Source organism: Schistocerca americana, chromosome 2, assembly GCF_021461395.2.
Source record: "Schistocerca americana isolate TAMUIC-IGC-003095 chromosome 2, iqSchAmer2.1, whole genome shotgun sequence".
Lineage (NCBI taxonomy): Eukaryota > Metazoa > Arthropoda > Insecta > Orthoptera > Acrididae > Schistocerca > Schistocerca americana.
This window is the reverse complement of record NC_060120.1, coordinates 797,626,518-797,645,198: the sequence shown is the minus strand read 5'-3', so window position 1 is coordinate 797,645,198 and position 18,681 is coordinate 797,626,518. Positions and strand designations below refer to the sequence as shown.

The following is an 18,681-nucleotide window of genomic DNA, read 5'->3' as shown; positions in this document are numbered from 1 at the left end:
AAAAAAAAGTTGCAACTGACTAAGTCGCACACAGTGATACACAAGAGAGTGGAATTCCTTCATTAGTTAAACTGAAAAATGAATTAAAAGAATGTGAAAAATTAAAACAAGTTCTAGTCCTATTTAAAGGAAGAAGGAAAGAAGATCAGAGTTTAATCTTCTATAAGCAATGAGGTCATTCATTGGAGACTGAGCACAAGCTTCGATTAGGGAAGGATGGGGAAGGACATTGGCAATACCCTTTCAAAAGGAACCATTCCAGCATTTGCATTAAGTGATTTAGGGAAATCACAGAATAGGGAGGGCTGGTCAGGGACCTAAACTGTTATCATCCTAGTTGCAAGTCAAGTGTAATACCCATTGTATCACCTCGTTCAGCTCCAGCCATGCTTACCCAAATAATCAAGCATATAGACACAGAAAGAGCTATCAAGTAAGAAATAGATGTAACTGGACAAGTGCTACACAGACAAGTGGTTCCTAAGATGATCACTGGTGAACGCAACATGAAATATGACTATTCATTCATAGAACACATTTCTACTAGCAATTACAATGCCTTGTGACCACTACAATTAAAAATACTGCTGTTATTGAAACTATGGGGCCATACTTGCAGCTGGTGTAGTGAAACCATTTTTGCAACTATGTTTTCTGAACAGAATAATACAAAACATTAGTGCTTTGCGAAATATTTAATGTCAGTGTTAAGTTTTTCCACAAAATGACTGAGTTAAGCTTTGAGTGTGAGAGCCTTCGACACCCATCTTCTCGAATGCTTACTTACAGCTGCATGTCAACCTCAATGGAACTTACAGCTTCTGTGACACCTATTTTCAGCTGCCAAGGCACACTGTTAGTTCTCTGTCAAAGATGGGTACATCAGAAACATCCGCCATTTTAGACATTAGGAATTAGCAGAAAGGTTTTTCCGAGTTTGAGGCATTTGATATTGTATGTAACACAAGGCCTCTGTACGCCCATACCATGGGTAGGATGATAGTCATAACAGTTTAAAGGAGGGGAGGCTTATCATTATCTTGACATCAACATCAAATGCAGAGCTTCGGTGGAGAAGAAGAGGGGTAAGAAACACACTATCATTTGCCAGGACATGAGTCCAGAGGCAATGTTCTAACTGATTAATGTAACTTGACTGAATAACAACTGAGACAACAATAAATTTACAAGTAAAGTGTGAACACACTGTAACTCACCTTGGAAAAGCTGCTGACAGTGTCGTCATTGAATACTACACATATGCCCATTAAGAAAGCACAGATCCCCTGTACCAGTTCTTCATTTTCATCATGTTCATTTGATCCAACCTACAACAACAATATGAATTTTTAATACTTTCAGAGCTACCAACATAACTATAATAAATAAAGGATTATGTATGAATTCAGCAGCTGGGGTTTACTAGTTCTCTAACAAGTAAAGTGCAGAAATTTAAAATGTTCTGAAATTTCAGTTTAAAACTATCAAGCACTTCACATCTTATGAACTGTCTTATGTTTGAAGTTAGTATGCAAATAAGATATACTATATACATGATTCTAAAACCTAGAATAGATCCAATAAATAGCAACAAAGTCAAGAATATTTTACAAACCTGTGCTGTGAGGTAGGGAATACTCGTGGCAATGCTCACGAACTGTTTAACTGCAAGAGAACAATGGGCCAGCCATGTACTGAGCAACATCAAAATTCCAAGTTTCGACTGCACTTTGCCACACTGGAAAAAAAATTGATAATAATAATAATAATAATAATAATAATAATAATAATTTTCTTGTTACTTTTTCAAAGCTACAGAATTTCTTACCATCTACCGTATTTCATTTACTGGAATAAAAGGCTTCACAATACTAAATAGTTGCTTTCAGTCCTGTTGTAAACCATATTTGTACAATGAAATGACAAAATGAAACATTCAATAATAAAAATATTGACTGGGTTACTATTGCTAAGATTAAAATTTTTACCAAAAGCCAACTAAGACAGATGCTGTTACACAGGCAGTCATGAAATATAACGCTGCAGTATTCCAAGCCATGTCAAACCACACGTGTGAAGTGCCTCTTAGTAGTGAAGCTCAAATGACTGAATGTGTGATTATACAGTATATAACATGTCATTACAGTTATGATCCAGAATTTGTTATCACAGTTAATAAAAGTATATTAAAAAAAAGAAAAATCTTCCTTCACATAGTGATATCAGAGGCAGATTGTATAACACTTAGACCAGTCGAGCAGACAAAGGAACACACTATTTTTTGTAGAAACAAACCTTACATTTGATGAAAAAGAGGAGAAGTTGTTACAAAATGGTTTATGTTAGACAGGCCTTCATTACTTTTAATAGCCCCAAAATATGGTGACACTACTTTGCTTTTCATCATGGAACTATCATCTGATGATGCAGCTTTATGCCACAAAACCAATTGTGTTTTAATACACAACAATTTTACCAAGTGTTAGCACAATTCTTCCTAACATTATGTCTTTCAGTAGTTGCAGTTGCGCTGAATATAAAATATTTGCAATTGGGAACTGTTGTCTTGGATGCATCACTCAAGTGAGCATCACAAATTTGCTCTTGTTGAAACTATGTTTTTGTTTTTGCATTATTGTTCTTTGCCAAACATACCATGCAGCAAACAACATATTACTTACGTAATTCATCTTATAGTTAAAACAAAATGTAAATGCACACAAGACACATAGTAGCTGATAAAAAAAATTACAGCAGACAGCATAATCTCAGGCAACAAATACAATTCTTTTAGGTACTGGGTAAAAAATATAGAAAACTAAAAATACACTAATTTGTTCTGAAGTGACATTACCTTCAAGTTGTATGACAGATCACAAAAGATAAAGATTAAGAAATACAAACATATGACACTTTTGCCTGGCAGTCTGTGAAATGGTACAGAGGTTCTCCACAGGAATATACATTCAGTTATATATCTAGGTTTTAAAAAGTCAAATTACAATTTTGTAAGTTGTTGCATTCTTCTGGTACAAAGATAGTGTCAATATTAGAAGGAAATTGGTGTTTCAGACCATCACATATACACTGCCTGATGAAATGAAATATAATTATATGGTAGCTCTTGTCAATAAACAACTTACTATAAGTGTAATGAGACTGCCACAAGCTGCAGACAAATATAAATATAATAATCAAGCATTCATTATTCAGTTATCCCAGTTGGAGGCCATTTAATAGAAAAAATATTACAAATCCAATACCAGCTCGGAATTTAATAAAAAAAAAAGACCATATTCTGCACAATACATGGTTTCTGTGTCTCTCAGTGGATGTACAGAAGACTTTAACAGTGCACACTTGTAATTTAAAAGCGTTAGCACAAATGCCACACAAAACACCGGAGATGTACGCTGATCGGCCAAAACATTATGACCACTGCTGCCTACAACATTGAATGCTGCCTGGTGCTGTTGTGGATACATGATGCAGTAACAAAAGTATCTAAGCAGAGCAGACACGGGTGGGGGATCACCGTAGCAAAGATATGGGGAGCAAATGGGGAAATCCATTGAGGTAAGTGACTTTGGCAAAGGGAAAATTATTATTACACAGAGCCTGTAAAAGAGTCTCTAGGAAATAGCATAGCTGGTTGAATGTTCACATGTTACTGTTGTGGGCATGTGCAGAAAGAAGGAGGAGGACACTGAAAGTTCCAATGTGCACTAAATGTTTGGATATCCATGACTCTTCACAGAACATGGCGTTCAGAGGCTGGTGGGAGCGATATTATGCTATGGGAGACATTCTCCTATGCTTTCACGAGACCTGTGGTGGTAGTCGAAGACAAACTGACGGTGCGAACCACCTGCAACTCTTCATGTTTGATGTCTTCCCCCGACAGCGGTGTCCTCTTTCAGCAGTATAATTGTCTATATCTTGGAGCCAGAACTGTGCTACAGCAATTTGAGGACCATTATAGTGGACTCACATTGATTTCTCAGTGACCTGTTCCTGTGGAACCCATTTGGGTCACTATCGGGCACCATCACAGTGTATGCAAATAAGCGGCCCATTAGTTACACGAATTACATGACCTGTGAGAAGACATCTAATGCCACGTACCTCCACAAACCTACCAAAAAACTGTCAGATCCCTGATAAGCAGACCCAGTGACATACTTGGTTCCAAAGATGGACAAACTACCTATTAAGCATATGGTCATAATGTTTTGGCTCATCAGTGTATACCATCAAGGGCATTGAATTGATAACTGTTAGAGTGGGGAATCTTATGAATATACTATAACCTCTAGAAGATGAACTTATGATACAAGTTGCAGCCTAGAAGTTGGAAATGTTTATCAGTGTACTCTGCAAGTCACCTACCTTAATGTGAAGCAAGCCGTACTGAATTGTGCGATGCAAACGGATCTGCTATTGAAATATATGAATATGCTATGATCTCTTTACATATTGGACTTTAATGAAGCTCTGCATAGTATTTTATAGTTGTCACTATTTCACATCAAATTGTTTGTGCAATTTTTAAATCTTTTATGATTTTTTTACCTCATTTCTGCCACCGACTTAAATGGTTCCACAATGCAAATCATTTATATAACACCAATAAAGTCAGCAGTTGACTTATTGTTAACAACACACCCTATGTCAAATTGTTATTCCAATTTATGGATTGTACATGGCACCAACAAGCATGTTGATGAAGAACACACATATAATTACAGAAGTAATACCACTTGATCAGTGGCTCAAAGTGAAGATTTTTTGGTAAATCTGTGATACAGTGATATACTCCATCCTTGATGTGGTCAAGGTGTATCATCAAATTCTGCTTACACCCAATGACATTGCTAAAACTGAGATTTGGACACTAATTCATTTGTACAAATTTACACATGTTGTTTGGCTTATGTAATGAAGGGCAGGCTATGTGTATGAAATTACTAAACATTTAGAGTTTTGTTAAGAGCCTTGTGCACACGGACATTGTGGGACCGTCATTACTATCGGAAAGAAATCATCAAAGTTCAACATCAACAGACTACTATTTACAATCACTGGAAATTTTTTCAATGCCAGATGCAACAGCAATCACAACTGCATGAGGATGGGTCACATATTTTAGAGTATTCTAGCACATAACCACTGACCAAGGAATTTTATTCAAATTACCATGTTTGTTTAAAATTTTGGCAGTGCTACTGGAAACATAACTCATTCTAACTACTGTGCTTACCACCCAGCTGCTAACAGCATTGCAGAACAGTTACTCCTCTAGTTAAAAAACTGCACTTGTGGGATGTCATAGAGCACTTTGTAGATGATACTAGGAACGCACATGTATTTTAAAGAAGTTTGAGATCCAACAGGCAACGAGATGCTCTATAGATAATGGGAGAATTTTTTGACAGCATATCAGAAAATGTCATCAAAGAATCAGAGTTTGCAAGGCAGTTGTGAGCTTTAAAGTGGTAATTAGGAACAGGGATATGGTTTCTGACAACCATTCACTGAAAAAGAGCTGCAAATCTGCAAAAATGTTTCGGTATACCATGATGCTGTCTGTAAACTGCTAAAGCCACAATACTATGAGCCATAAGTCATGTCAGTGCACAGAGACAAAACCTATGATGATATGGATGAACTAACAATTGCACTATAAGAAGACAGATGTAAAACTGGTTTTCACCCCAAATAAAAACTCAATAAAGCACATCCACAAGCAAGATGTCATGAGCAAAGATTGTCCTTCACCTGCCATCAGCATTAGCAATGCTAAAATGCATGTACTATACGACAAGTCCATTCATTCTTATACAATGTTAAGACAACAGGGTGGGAGGAGGTGGGGGTGGGGGCTAATGTGGATGACTATTTTATTATCCATTTTATAACATCAGTCTTTTTTATATTCACTTTTTCCTCTCTTGTTCTCCTCCTGTTTTACCTCCACTTTAAAGGAAAATACCTTTTTGTTGCATCTCCAAACCTTTATATGTGTGTATTTAATTTTGAAATTAAAAGCTGTATTAGCTGTACCACATGCCTATAATAAATATAGTTGTGGAAATGTCTATTTCCTGTTCTTCACACACAAATCACCTGAATTACAAGGCATCACTGCAGCTTTTTTATGAGATAGTTTATGAGTAAGTTTACACTTTTATTTTCTCCTCAATGCATGCATATTACAGGGCAGAATACTGGAAAGACCTCAAACTGTTAAGTGCTACAGGCTGATTTGTCTGTTAGATGCCTCAGGAAGCTGCTATAATAACAGAAACAAAGACTTTAGTGGATCAGTTCTTGTTAGCAAGATTTTTGGGGGAAAAAATGGCAAAATATTAGTGATGTAATTGTTCTCACTAATGAAAGTAAAATATTTCTAGCTTAAGATATGCGCACATGTTGACTAACAAGTACCTAGTGATTAAAAAGAAGAAGCAAAATGGTATCATAGTCAGTACAAAAAAATTTGAATACTCTACAGAGCAGGAAGAGAAAGAGAAGAAGAAGAAGAAGAAGAAGAAGAAGAAGAAGAAAAGAAAATATTTTACCTACAACTTAAGTATGAACTAAGACTTATTACAGTTAATGCTGAAAATGCACGTGACATTACAACTAAATCACTGTGAGAAAATACTTCTAAAATACCTGCTGTAGCAATGAAGTGCACTGGTTGAGTAAGGACACAGGAGGGTTGCCAATGCTAGTTGCAAGCATTACCCTCAAAAGCTGCTCTTTCTGTGCAGGATTTTCAACTAATGCATGAGCAAGAGCCACAGCACTGAACCAGTTTGAGAGTGGATCAGCACTGAACATTCCTCCACAAAGTAGCTGACCAGTTGTTAGGGTGCTCACTGAAAAATAAATTACGAAAATTGCTTTTCAGAGTAAAATGAAAGCAAGACAATTTTAATTTTATGCAATAATGATCTTACATATACTTGCTGCCTGGACTCCAACCACATGTGAGGTACTGTTGGTGCTGCACTCTTATTTACAGCCAAATTTGACTTCCTCTGCTTGCTACTTACTTTGATGTGCATTTTTCTGCACCTATGCTGTTATGCCATGGAATTTACATTCAAAAGATGTTTCCAGGCTCTAGCAGATGCGGTATTACTGAATTTGTTGTCAGACTTCAAGTCTGATTTAAATGAAACCTTCATTTTTATTTCCCAAGTTTTCCAATATTATTTTTCTGAAAGGCCTCCTATACTACAGTCTACACTGTCCCAGTATCTTGGCTGCTAAGCCATGGCATAAGAACCAAGATACTGATCTTGTCGCATTTCATTTTATGATTACACTGCAGATGATGACCAGTGACAGATGATTTGCTTGATTGTTTACATCAAATCTGCTGTTGCTGTTCCTTGACTGTTTTAATGGTGTGCCCCACATATGACACACCACAATGAGATGGAATGTAGTCTACATCCAGTTTTCAGAGTCCTAAGCTGACCTTAACATTGCAGAGCAGACCTACATTTATTGGAGGGGGGGGGGGGGGGGGGGAGATGAAATTACATTGGATATGTTTTCAAAGGAGTCCTCCAATTTCTAAATAGACGGATTGAGATTGAGAAAAGAAAGGAAAAAACACCTTTTACTTCCTGTATACTGACCCAATCAGTTGCCACTGTTCATTCTGACTGCTTAATTAGTCAGTCTATGTATATACTCATTTGGAAACCTAGTCATAGGATTATAGTCTTTTGCAAGGCTCTCATTGCCCAATAGCATGTGAGCTGTGTGGAGCATAAAAAAAGAAGGATGGTTAGATTAAGTCCAGTGCTTTAACTACTGCCCACTTCACTCCACACTATGAACCAGTGTTCTCAGCATGACAGTGCTTTGCATTGTGATTACGGGTAAGGATTGGAGATTAGGTTCAGTGTATGTGTTCTTTCTACACAATATGGGGTCCAGGTACCTTAACTAACATGTCATGATTAGGCTCCAAATTCCTGGGATGAAAACAACTATACAGTCTATAAGTTTTCTAATATCCTTATTTCATTAACCAGGAACAGAAGTATCAAATCAAACACAGCTAGGTATAAGGCATTTAATTTATTATGGTCTCATCAGTCATCTCCTTCCTCATTCACCACTGATGTAGAACACCAAGGGAGTGTGCATTTTACAGAGTAACAGCAGGGGTGCAGAAAAAAAATATGCATCAAATGTATTGGACACCTGAAGTCAAATGGGCTTTCAACAATGCTTCACAGTCAGTATTTGAAATATTGTTGCTAAAAATGGAATCAAATCAGTTGCAAAACCTAAAATGTATCATCAGCAAGAATTACTTTTTCACTCTGTAGTGGCGTATGCACTGTTTTGGAAATTGTACACTGGACAGTGACTCAGATCCAGAATCTTGCCTTTCACTGATGCTTTTCTTACTGACTGAGCTTTACACCTTTAAATCTGCCTCTTAATTCCTTCCCTCACTTTCCTCCTCTTAAGACAAGTTGTCCTTTGATAACTTAGTAAGAGCACTGGCTGCAAAATGCAGGATTCTGGGTTGAGTTCCAGCCGAGCCAACAGTTTTAATTTGGCAGGTTGTTTCAAAATAGAAAGGACCTGCATAATCACAAACCAGTATCCTTAACATCGGTTTGCTGCAGAATTCTTGAACACATTTTGAGTTCGAATCTAATAAATTTCATTAAGAAAGAAAAACTTCTGTTCACAAATCAGCACAGATTTAGAAAGCATCACTTGTGCTAAACTCAGCTTCCCATTTTCTGACATGATGACCTACAAACCACAGATGGAGGGCAGCAGGCAGATCCCATATTCCAAGATTTCCAGAAAGCATTTGACACAGTGCCCCACAGTAGGCAGTTGACAAAGGTCCAAGCCCATAGTTTATGTTCCTAGATATCATTTTTAAAAAAACTATATATTTTCAAACTGTTTACAAAACAACCTTATCCTATACAAAATACTCTCCATTACAACTAATACATTTGTCCCGCCGTTACTTCCACTGTTTGAGACAATTTTTTGTAGTCATATTTACAAATGGCTGACAGCTCCTCCCTCGCTTTTTTCTTGAATTCTTCAATGTTGTCCAACCACTCTCCTTTCATGTCCCTTTTTATGTGTGAAAATAAGAAAAAGTCACATGGAGCCAAGTCCAGTGGGTATGATGCATGGGGCTGTGGAACTATGTCCTTTTTACCCAAAAAACTGTCTAACAGAGATGGCTGTGTGTGCAGGTGCATTGTTGTAGTGGGAAAAACAGTCTCTTGTCTGCCGCAAATTGGGTCTTTTTTGATGAACACTGTTTTGCACGTTTGATTGACGGTCTGACGTAGGGGAATAAACTATGAACGAACTGTGCCCTTGGCATCAGAAAAGCAAATTAGCATTGTTTTGGTGTTTGATTTAACTTGATGAAATTTTTTTGGATGGGTGATGGTGACTTCTTCCATTAGCTTGACTGTTGATTTGTTTCTAGGTCACAGTCATAGCGCCATGACTCATCACCAGTAATGACGTTTGACAGAAAATCTGGAAGAGTTTCAAGCTGATGTTTCAAACCACTACATTTTTCAACTCCACCTGCCTTTTTATTGTCGGTCAGAACTCTAAGAACACACTTGGCAGTAACCCTTTTTATTCCCGTATCTTCCATTAAAATTCACTGACCTGAGCTCCAAGATAACCAACTAATCTCTGACAGTTGATCAATTGTCGTTGATGGTCTGTGAGCATAAACTCTTGAATTTTTTCACTATTTTTGTTGATTCAGGCAGTTGATGGAAATCCAGAACAAGGTTTGTCATCAATCTACATGTCGTCATTTTTAAACTGAATAAACCACTCATACACTTGAGTTTTTCCCATAGCGTCACCTTGGTAAGATGTTTTCACCATTAAGACAGTTTCAGCAGCATTTTTACCAAGTAGAAAATAAAATTTCACAGCTGCATATTGTTCACTTAAACTTGCTATCATAAGAAATGAAACAAGAACAAAACAGCACTAGCAAAAACAATCAATGTGAATGAAAAGAACAAGCCAGGTCAACAACACAGGCGGCACTGAACTGGCAATGAGTTGCGCTCTACATGTCTAGTGGCAGAAATGCGTACTACACAAGCTCCGCCCATGGCAACATTATTGTGTAACCCCCCCCCCCCAATACACTGTCCTCGACGAGTGTTCATCAAAGAAAAGGGTATGGTCATGAGTGCCCCATACAACTGTGATACAACCACCCTTATTCTCTCTCTCTCCCAATCTCCGCTAATTTCAAGTTGCCGCCGCTCGTACCTCACCTGTCTTTCAACATCTTTGCCTCTTTGCTTCTGCCTCGACTGACATCTCTGCCCAAACTCTTTGCCTTTACAAATGTCTGCTTGTGTCTGTGTATGTGCGGATGGATATGTTTGTGTGTGCGAGTGTATACCTGTCCTTTTTTCCCCCTAAGGTAAGTCTTTCGGCTCCCGGGATTGGAATGACTCCTTACCCTCTCCCTTAAAACCCACATCCTTTTGTCTTTCCCTCTCCTTCCCTCTTTCCTGATGAAGCAACTGTTGGTTGCGAAAGCTTGAATTTTGTGTGTATGTTTGTGTTCGTTTGTGTGTCTATCGACCTGCCAGCGCTTTTGTTTGGTAAGTCACATCATCTTTGTTTTTAGATATATAAATCATCTGATGGACAGAGTGAGCAGCAATTTACAGCCATTTGCTGATTATGCTGTGTTGTATAGAAAGGGGTCATTGAGTGATTGTAGGAGTATACAGGATGACTTTGACACAATTTCTAGTTCGTGTGACGAATGTCAGCTGCCTCTAAACACAGAAAAATTTAAGTTAATGCGGATGAATAGGAAAACTATCCTGTAATGTCTGAATAAAGCATTAGTATGATCCTGCTTGACACAGTCACACCAATCAAATATCTACGCTTAATGTTGCAAAGCAATACGGAATGGAATGAGCACATCAGATTGTCAGTTGGTTGAAGGGAAGGCGAATGCTCGACTTCATTTCATTGGGAGAATTTTGGGAAACTGTAGCTGATCCATAAAGGAGACAGCTTATAGAACACTAATTCGACCCATTCTTGAGCACTGCTTGAAGTGCTTGGGATCCCCAACAGGTCAGGTTAAAGGAAGACATCAAATCAATTCAGAGGTGTGCTGGTAGATTTATTGCCAGTAAGTTCAATAAGGAGGCCATTATTACGGAGATGCTTCATGAACTGGAATAGGAATAACTGAAGGGAAGACAGTGCTCTCTTCGCAAGGTACTATCGTGGAAAATTTAATGAACCAGTATCTAAGGCTAACAGCAGAACAATTTACTGCTGCCAACGTACATTTTGTTTAAGGACAATGAAGGTAAGATGAGAAAAATCAGGGTTCATACAGAGGCTTTTAGGCAGTCATTTTTCCCTCACTCTATTTGTGAGTTGAACAAGAAAGGAAATGACCAGTAGTGGTATGTGGTACCCCCTGCCATGCATTGTATGTTGGGTTGTGGAGTATATAAGCAGATGCAGAAAAGTTTCTTCAGAAAACAAAGAAAAGTTGCAAAAGCTACAGAAGCTATATAATGAGATTTCAATATTACAGAAATTAATTATTTCCTTTTCCTTGTATGTGTACTGATTTATTTGAAAAGAGCAGTCACTAAAGTGAGTGGACTAGTGCCAGGGAGGGAGGGGGGTTAGAAAATAAATAAGTGTAACTACAAATGAAACACAGTAGAACAGAATGACCAGTATACTGTTTTGCAACAATTAGTACTCCATTACTCCTGTTCAATAACATTACAACAAAGTTTGTTACAAAAACTAACAAACTATTACCTTTTTTCATAAACTGTGGCCACTTTTAGAATAAATTGTATATAATTGAGAATAATGCTTATAGTCTGCTTTAATACAACTTTAATTATGGCTCCTAGATTGTAGAGGAAGAAAAATGACAGTTCAAGAATATATCTCAGTACTTACTCTCAGATGTAGAAGGGAGGAGAGTTTGAACCAATTGTGCTTGACCAACTTCATTCTTAAATAGGAAGCACTGGAAGCAATACAGCACGGAACAACGAAGTATGAATGGTTGTTTCTCATTCACCATGGACATCAGGAGGACAACTATTGCAGGCCTGGAAAAATAAGAAAGTAGATTTATTATTTATTTTTTATTCCATAGGATCATTGACACACAAACATGGAATATCTCACTACATTATGTGAGTAATACATTACATTAGTCGTATTCCAAGGACCCGGTAGTAAGAGATCTCTGGGATACGGGTAGAAGTTAAGGACCTACATTTTATTTAAGTGCAATATAATAAAACAACTGAAAATTGTAAATATTATCATACAGGATGTACATGAAGTCCAGGAACACTTTCAATTATTTATTGCACACAAACTAAACACTGAACAGATGTCATACATATTGCATTTTGAAGAGAAACTCTGAAAGTTTTTTTTGTTTTTTTGTTTCTTTTTTTTCACACACATTCAATAAGCAAACCATGAGTAACCCAGCAGACATCAATACGGTAATCGAATTCTTGTCATACCCACTCAGCGTGGCATTGTCGACTGGCAGTCGTTTCCTGTATTCTTTCCCGGAGCTCTGTTAAATCACGTGATTGAGTCGGTACATACGTCAGATTTTTAATGTGTCCCCACAGGAAAAATTCACACAGAGTGAGATCTGATGATCGGGGAGGCCATTTCATGAAACAGCTGTCCCCTTCTGTAGCACAGACGATCGGCTGGTGTAGCAGCTCCGTGTTCATGTACCCACGAACTTCACAAGGAAAATGGGGTGGAGCCCCATCCTCCTGAAAGATGAATGGAGAGTCTGACTGCATTTGAGACATCAGCCATTGCTGCAACATGTCCAAGTAGGAATACCCAGTGACAGTGCTCTCCGTGAAGAAGTATGGCTCATACAGTTTTCGACGTGACAAGGCACAAAAAACATTTACCTTTGGGGAATCACACTCAAATTCAATGCATTCATGTGGATGCTTTGTAACCAAGATTTGACAATTATGCCTGTTCACTTTCCCATTAGTGTGAAAAGTGGCTTTGTCACTAAAAATTAAGTGATCAACAATGCCATCCCCATCCTCATTGAATTGTTGCAACTGCGAACTAAACTGAAAATGCTTGTCTTTGTCATTGAACTTCTGCACTAGCTCCAATTTGAATGGTTTCATAGACAGCTTCTGTTGCAGGACTTTCCACACTGTCATTGGAGCCATTGTGAGTTCACGGGATTCACGACGCACCGATTTCTTTGGACTCCTTATGAATGTCTCTCGTACGCACTACACGTTCACTTCACTCACACTGGGACGTCTGATTCTCTTTGCCGGGCACAAGCAACCCGTCTTAACAAATTTGTTGTGCCAGTGGTAAATGGCCTTCCTCGTTGGTGGCCTCTTCCCGTACTTGGATCTAAACATCTGTTGAACAGCAGTAGTACACTTGTTTCTGTCAAACTCCAACACACAGAAAGCTCGGTCCGCACCTGAACTCACCATGTTTGCAACTAGTGCTGACTACTGGCAAATTACCAAACTACGCTGTGGCAGTATACATGGAAAAAAACATTTCAGGGTTTCTCTTCAAAATGACATATGTTTGACATCTGTACAATGTTTAATTCTTGTGCAATAAATAATTGAAAGTGTTCCCAGACTATATGTACACCCTGTATTATAGCTCTCTTATTAATTACGGACTAACATAAAACACTGTCAACAGTTTCTGTGGAGACACTCTTTACTGAAGTACAAGCAGTTATCTTACAGAAAGTTTTTAAATTTTGTATTAAACTCAACCATGTAACCTTTAAGAAATTTAATATGGTCTGGCAGGCTGTTGAAATCATGTGTACCCATGAGTCAGGCCTGATTCTAAATTAATGTTGACTTCTTGTAATCTTTATAGAGGTTAGTTTTGTTCACAGTATTTTATTCATGCTTTGCACTACTTACTGACATCAGAGAACTAGTGGTAATCAATAAAGACACTAGAATGAGATTTTCACTCTGCAGCGGAGTGTGCGCTGATATGAAACTTCCTGGCAGATTAAAACTGTGTGCCGGACCGAGACTCGAACTCGGGACCTTTGCCTTTCGCGGGCAAGTGGAAGTTTCAATAATGACACTAATTAGTATATGTATAATATAGCAGCTGAGAAAATACGAAGTGCTTTAAAGAGATCTCTAAAGGAAATTTGAGAATTAACATCAGACACACTGAACAGCCAAAACATTACAACTACTACCCACTGCAAGAATGAATGCTGCCTGGTGGTACTAAGGGCAGGTGAGAGGCAAAGAAACGAGAAATCATTATAGTGATGATATAAGCCAAAAATGGAGAAATCCACTAACATAAGTGACTTCAACAAAGGGCAGATTGTAATAGCCTGGCATCTGGGAATAAGCATCTCAGAAACAGTACAGGTTGTGCACTGTTTGTGTGCTGCTGTTACACACATCTATGGAAGATGGTTGAAGAGCAATGAAATCATGAAGTAGACGACAAGGTGTTGGACAACCACACATCACAGAACGTGCAGATCAGAGGCTTACCCACAGAGGACAATACAGGTGCAAGTATTTCATAGCACTGCAAGTATTTCATAGCACGATGTTGACCACACATTACTGAACATGGAGCTTCACAGCAGACGACCCTTATATGTTCCCATGGCTACCCAATGACAATGGTCAGTTACAACTACAGTGGATACATGATTATAAAGATTACACCTGGGACCAATCGAAATGTACAGCCTAATTGGATCAACCCCGTTTCTTGTTATACCTGACGGGAGGGGTGTACCGTCAGGTAGTACCTTCACCCACTCATCAAAGAGAGCTCAGTTGGTCAGTCCTCCCAAAAAGAAGTCTCAGAATCATAGTAACAGGGCATTAGTGTGACATAACACTTTCATTGTAGTCAAGCGAACAGGGGGAACCTTTGAGAAGGTCTCCTCTTGCTATATTCATATGCCATTGGAAGGTATTGCTGGATCTTTAAACAGTGTCAAACAACTTCATAATGGAACACTTTCAGTTGAAATTACTGATTCAACCCAAATATTTAAGCTCCTGGGATGTAAGGTGTTAGGTGACTACAGAGTTGAGTCTGAGTTGCATAACACCCTTAACATTAGTAAAGTTGTGGTTACCTGCTCCGATATAATGGAGGTGGACCCTGTGGAGTTAGGTGAAGAACGGAAAAGTATGGGCCTCATAAAAGTGCAGAACTATATGAGGAGAATCAGTGGCAAATTGGAAAAAATCAGCAACATTTATTCTAATGTTTAGTACTCCGGAACTACCTGAACATATCCGTGCAGGCTGTATCTGCCTTAAGGTTCAGCCATTTATTTCTAGCCCAGTGCAGTGCTACAAATGTCAAAGATTTGGCCACACCGGTAGTGGGAGGGCTACGTGTGGCAATTGTGGAGGCTCAGCCACGAATCTGGCAGTTCTTGTACACTTCCTCCGAAGTGTGTAAACTGCTCTGGGGATCACTCCATGTGGAGCAGAAAGTGTGAGGTTTACAATGAGGAAAGGAAAATTCAAGAGTTGAAAGTTGAGAGATGCATACCCTATGGTGAAGCTAAAAAAGCTTTCAGAGCTAAGCAATCTCCAGTTTTTGCTACTTCTTTTGCATCAGCCCTTAAGACGCCAATCGCGAAGTGTGATGCCTCCGTGCAAACTCAGACCACAGATTCAAGTACGGGCACATGCACTTGTCTGGAAATGCTCCACTTGAAACAGAGGTCATTTGGAAGTGGCCAGCAATCGCCTTACCACCTAAGCCACATATGACCTAAGCCAATGCTACTACTCACCATCAGAAGCCAACTAAGCCATCCCCGCAACCCAGGCAACCACCTTCTCCCATCAGTAAAGAAAAATTTCCTTCAAAAAGTAGTTCCCAGTCCAAGAAAGCAGTAGTTAAACCTTTGGATTGGCAAGCTCTCTCCCTCCCTGATGAGGACTATGCTCTTGAGGATATGGACTTACAGTCGGAGGAACTGGGGGGCCAGGACCTGGCTAACATTCCCCTGATCTCCCTGGTAAATCACTACCTCAGAGGGAGAAAGAAAAGAGCAACCATCGCTAAACAATGGCTTCCACAGGCACTTTTGCGTGGCAGTGGAATGAATATCGCTCACATTTGGAAGAATTACAGCTCCTGGCCCAAGAGAAACCGTTCTGCATCTGCTTACAAGAAATGCATCTTAAAGTCACCAACACACCTGCACTATACAGGAAGGACAATACTACTGGAGACAGGGCTAAAGGTGGAGTGGCTCTTTTTATTGATGAGAGATGCCACTCCTCTCCTGTCCCTCTTACCATGACCATGCAAGCAGTTACTGTGAAAGTTCTTGCACCCTTTGACATCACAGTTTGTTCTTTGTATCTTCCACATAATGATGCTTTGGATACAGACATACTGGCAGAACTCTTTTGGGCACTCCCACACCCATTCCTCCTCGTGGAGGACTTCAGTGCACACAATGTGCTGTGGGGCTCAGCTACCACTTGCTCCAGGGGTCGGATGAGCAACTCGTCCATTCTGAGAATATCTGTCTTCTGAACATGGGTCAAATGACACACTTTTCCACAGCTGCAAGGTCTTTTTCAGCCATTGACCTTTGTTTTTGTTCCCCAGCTATTGTAGACTCAGTTCAGTGGGAAATGGCTACAGATTTATATTCTACTGACCATTTCCCAGTGTGGATCTATCTGCCAACTAAGACGGGGGCTGACAGGGGACCACGCAGTTGGGTGATACAAGGGGAAATTGGTTGCAGTACAGTCGATGGGCTAGTTTTGAACAAAAGGACTGCACAGAGGAGATCCAATGGGCTGCCGCAGAGTCCATCCCCCGGTCTAGTAACCACCTCAGATGATGGAATGACGACTGTCGATTGGCAGTCAGGGCCAGACGAACAGATCTGTGGAACTTCAAATATTGTCTAACTACAGAAAACCTTCATGCCTTCAGAACTGCAAGAGCACATGCAAGGCAAGTGATAAGAGTGGAAGAGGGCATCCTAGAGCGAGTTAACGACTTTCATTACTGAGTCCACTTCCACTGTGCAAGTTTGGGACTCAATGAGATGGATTTCAGGCAAGGGCAGTACATGTCCCCTTGCGTCCTTGTCACATAATGGGCTCATGGTGTACATGAGCAAACACTGCTCAGGTTTTAGCTAAACACATCTTAACTGTTACTATGTTGTCCGAACAAGCTCCTGCTTTTCAGGTGTTCCGTACAACTGCAGAGATTAGGAAGCTCAATTTCCTCTCGCATAATGAGGAAGTCTGCAACCTTCCATTCTTTATGTGGGAACTGGAATCAGGTTTGTCTGCAGCTACAGACACTGCTCCAGGACACGATGAGATCCATTATGCCATGCTTCATCATCTGTGCCCTGATGCAAAAGGACAGCTCCTCTCTTGTTTCAGTCAGATCTGGTTTGATGGACAGTACCCCATGAATTTGAAGGAGGCAATACTAATTCCATTCTGGAAACCTAGCAAGGACCGAAACACCAATAACAGTTACCGGAGTGTAGCCCTTATTAGTTGTATGGGTAAGACCCTTGAACGCATGGTCAACTGCCGCCTTGTCTGGCTGCTTGAATTCCGAGATCATCTGAGCTGCTCACAGTGTGGTTTCAGGTGCTACCGTTCCACCCTTGACAACTTAATTCTATCGGAGATAGCGATACAAGAATCCTTCTTACTCTCACCAACTTCATGAATGGGGATGTGTGGTGGATGCCTGTCATTTCTTTTCCAATCCTTTCTCAAAGACCAGTGTTTTAGATATCATGTTGGTGATGCCTTGTCTGACTGCTATGTTCAAGAGACTGGGATCCCCCAAGGCAGTGTCCTCAGTGTCACATTGTTTGTCATCGCTATCAGTGGCATTTCTTCTGCAGTCAGGAGCCCTGTTAAACGCTCTTTGATTGTGGATGACTTTCCAGTCTTCCACTCTTCATCGGATCATATAATGATAATGAGGCAGCTACAGTTGATGATTGGGAGGCTGGAAACCTAGGCCAGGACAGCTGGTTTTCGTTTCTCACCCAAGAAGACTACATGTGTCAATTTAACCATGACTGTCAAAGTTTAAACCAACCAGTGTCACAATGGGGGACAATATTTTATGTTTTCAAGAAACTGTGCACTTTTTGGGGACTCGAAACTATCTTGGCTCCCAGACCTGAAAGACTATGAACACAAAAGGCTTCCAGTCATTGAATATTTTGAAATGCCTTAGCTGACAGGTCCCTCCTCCTGCAGTTTTATGAGACATTTGTCTGATCACATTTAGATTATGGCAGCATGTTCTACTGACCAGGCCTTCCTTCCTTCCTTCCTCAAGAAGTTAGATGCTGTCCACCATGAGGGAATTCAGATATTGATTGGAGCTTTTCAGACCAGGGATACAGGGAAACAACATGGCCGACAAAGCCACCAAGAAAACATCTTGGGATGGTGCTGTCCATCAATGTCCCATGCCACTGCATGCCACCATCTTAATTTCTGACAGACGCATCATGTGTTAGTGGGAGACTTAATGGTTGCAGGTGACAGAAAACAAACTGCG

General features: G+C 39.6%; 1 protein-coding gene across 2 annotated transcripts in view; it reads right to left on the bottom strand.

Annotated features, from left to right (window-relative positions):
• The window catches only part of LOC124595535 (general vesicular transport factor p115), a 213,011-nt gene that overhangs the window by 94,991 nt on the left and 99,339 nt on the right, over nt 1-18,681 (bottom strand). For both annotated transcript variants that reach the window (XM_047134304.1, XM_047134303.1), the window contains exons 8-11: nt 12,010-12,164; nt 6,679-6,884; nt 1,616-1,738; nt 1,218-1,328 (exon numbers count right to left, since the gene is read on the bottom strand). In XM_047134304.1, coding sequence (XP_046990260.1) covers nt 1,218-1,328; nt 1,616-1,738; nt 6,679-6,884; nt 12,010-12,164 — 595 coding nt within the window. The remainder of the gene's footprint in view (nt 1-1,217; nt 1,329-1,615; nt 1,739-6,678; nt 6,885-12,009; nt 12,165-18,681) is intronic.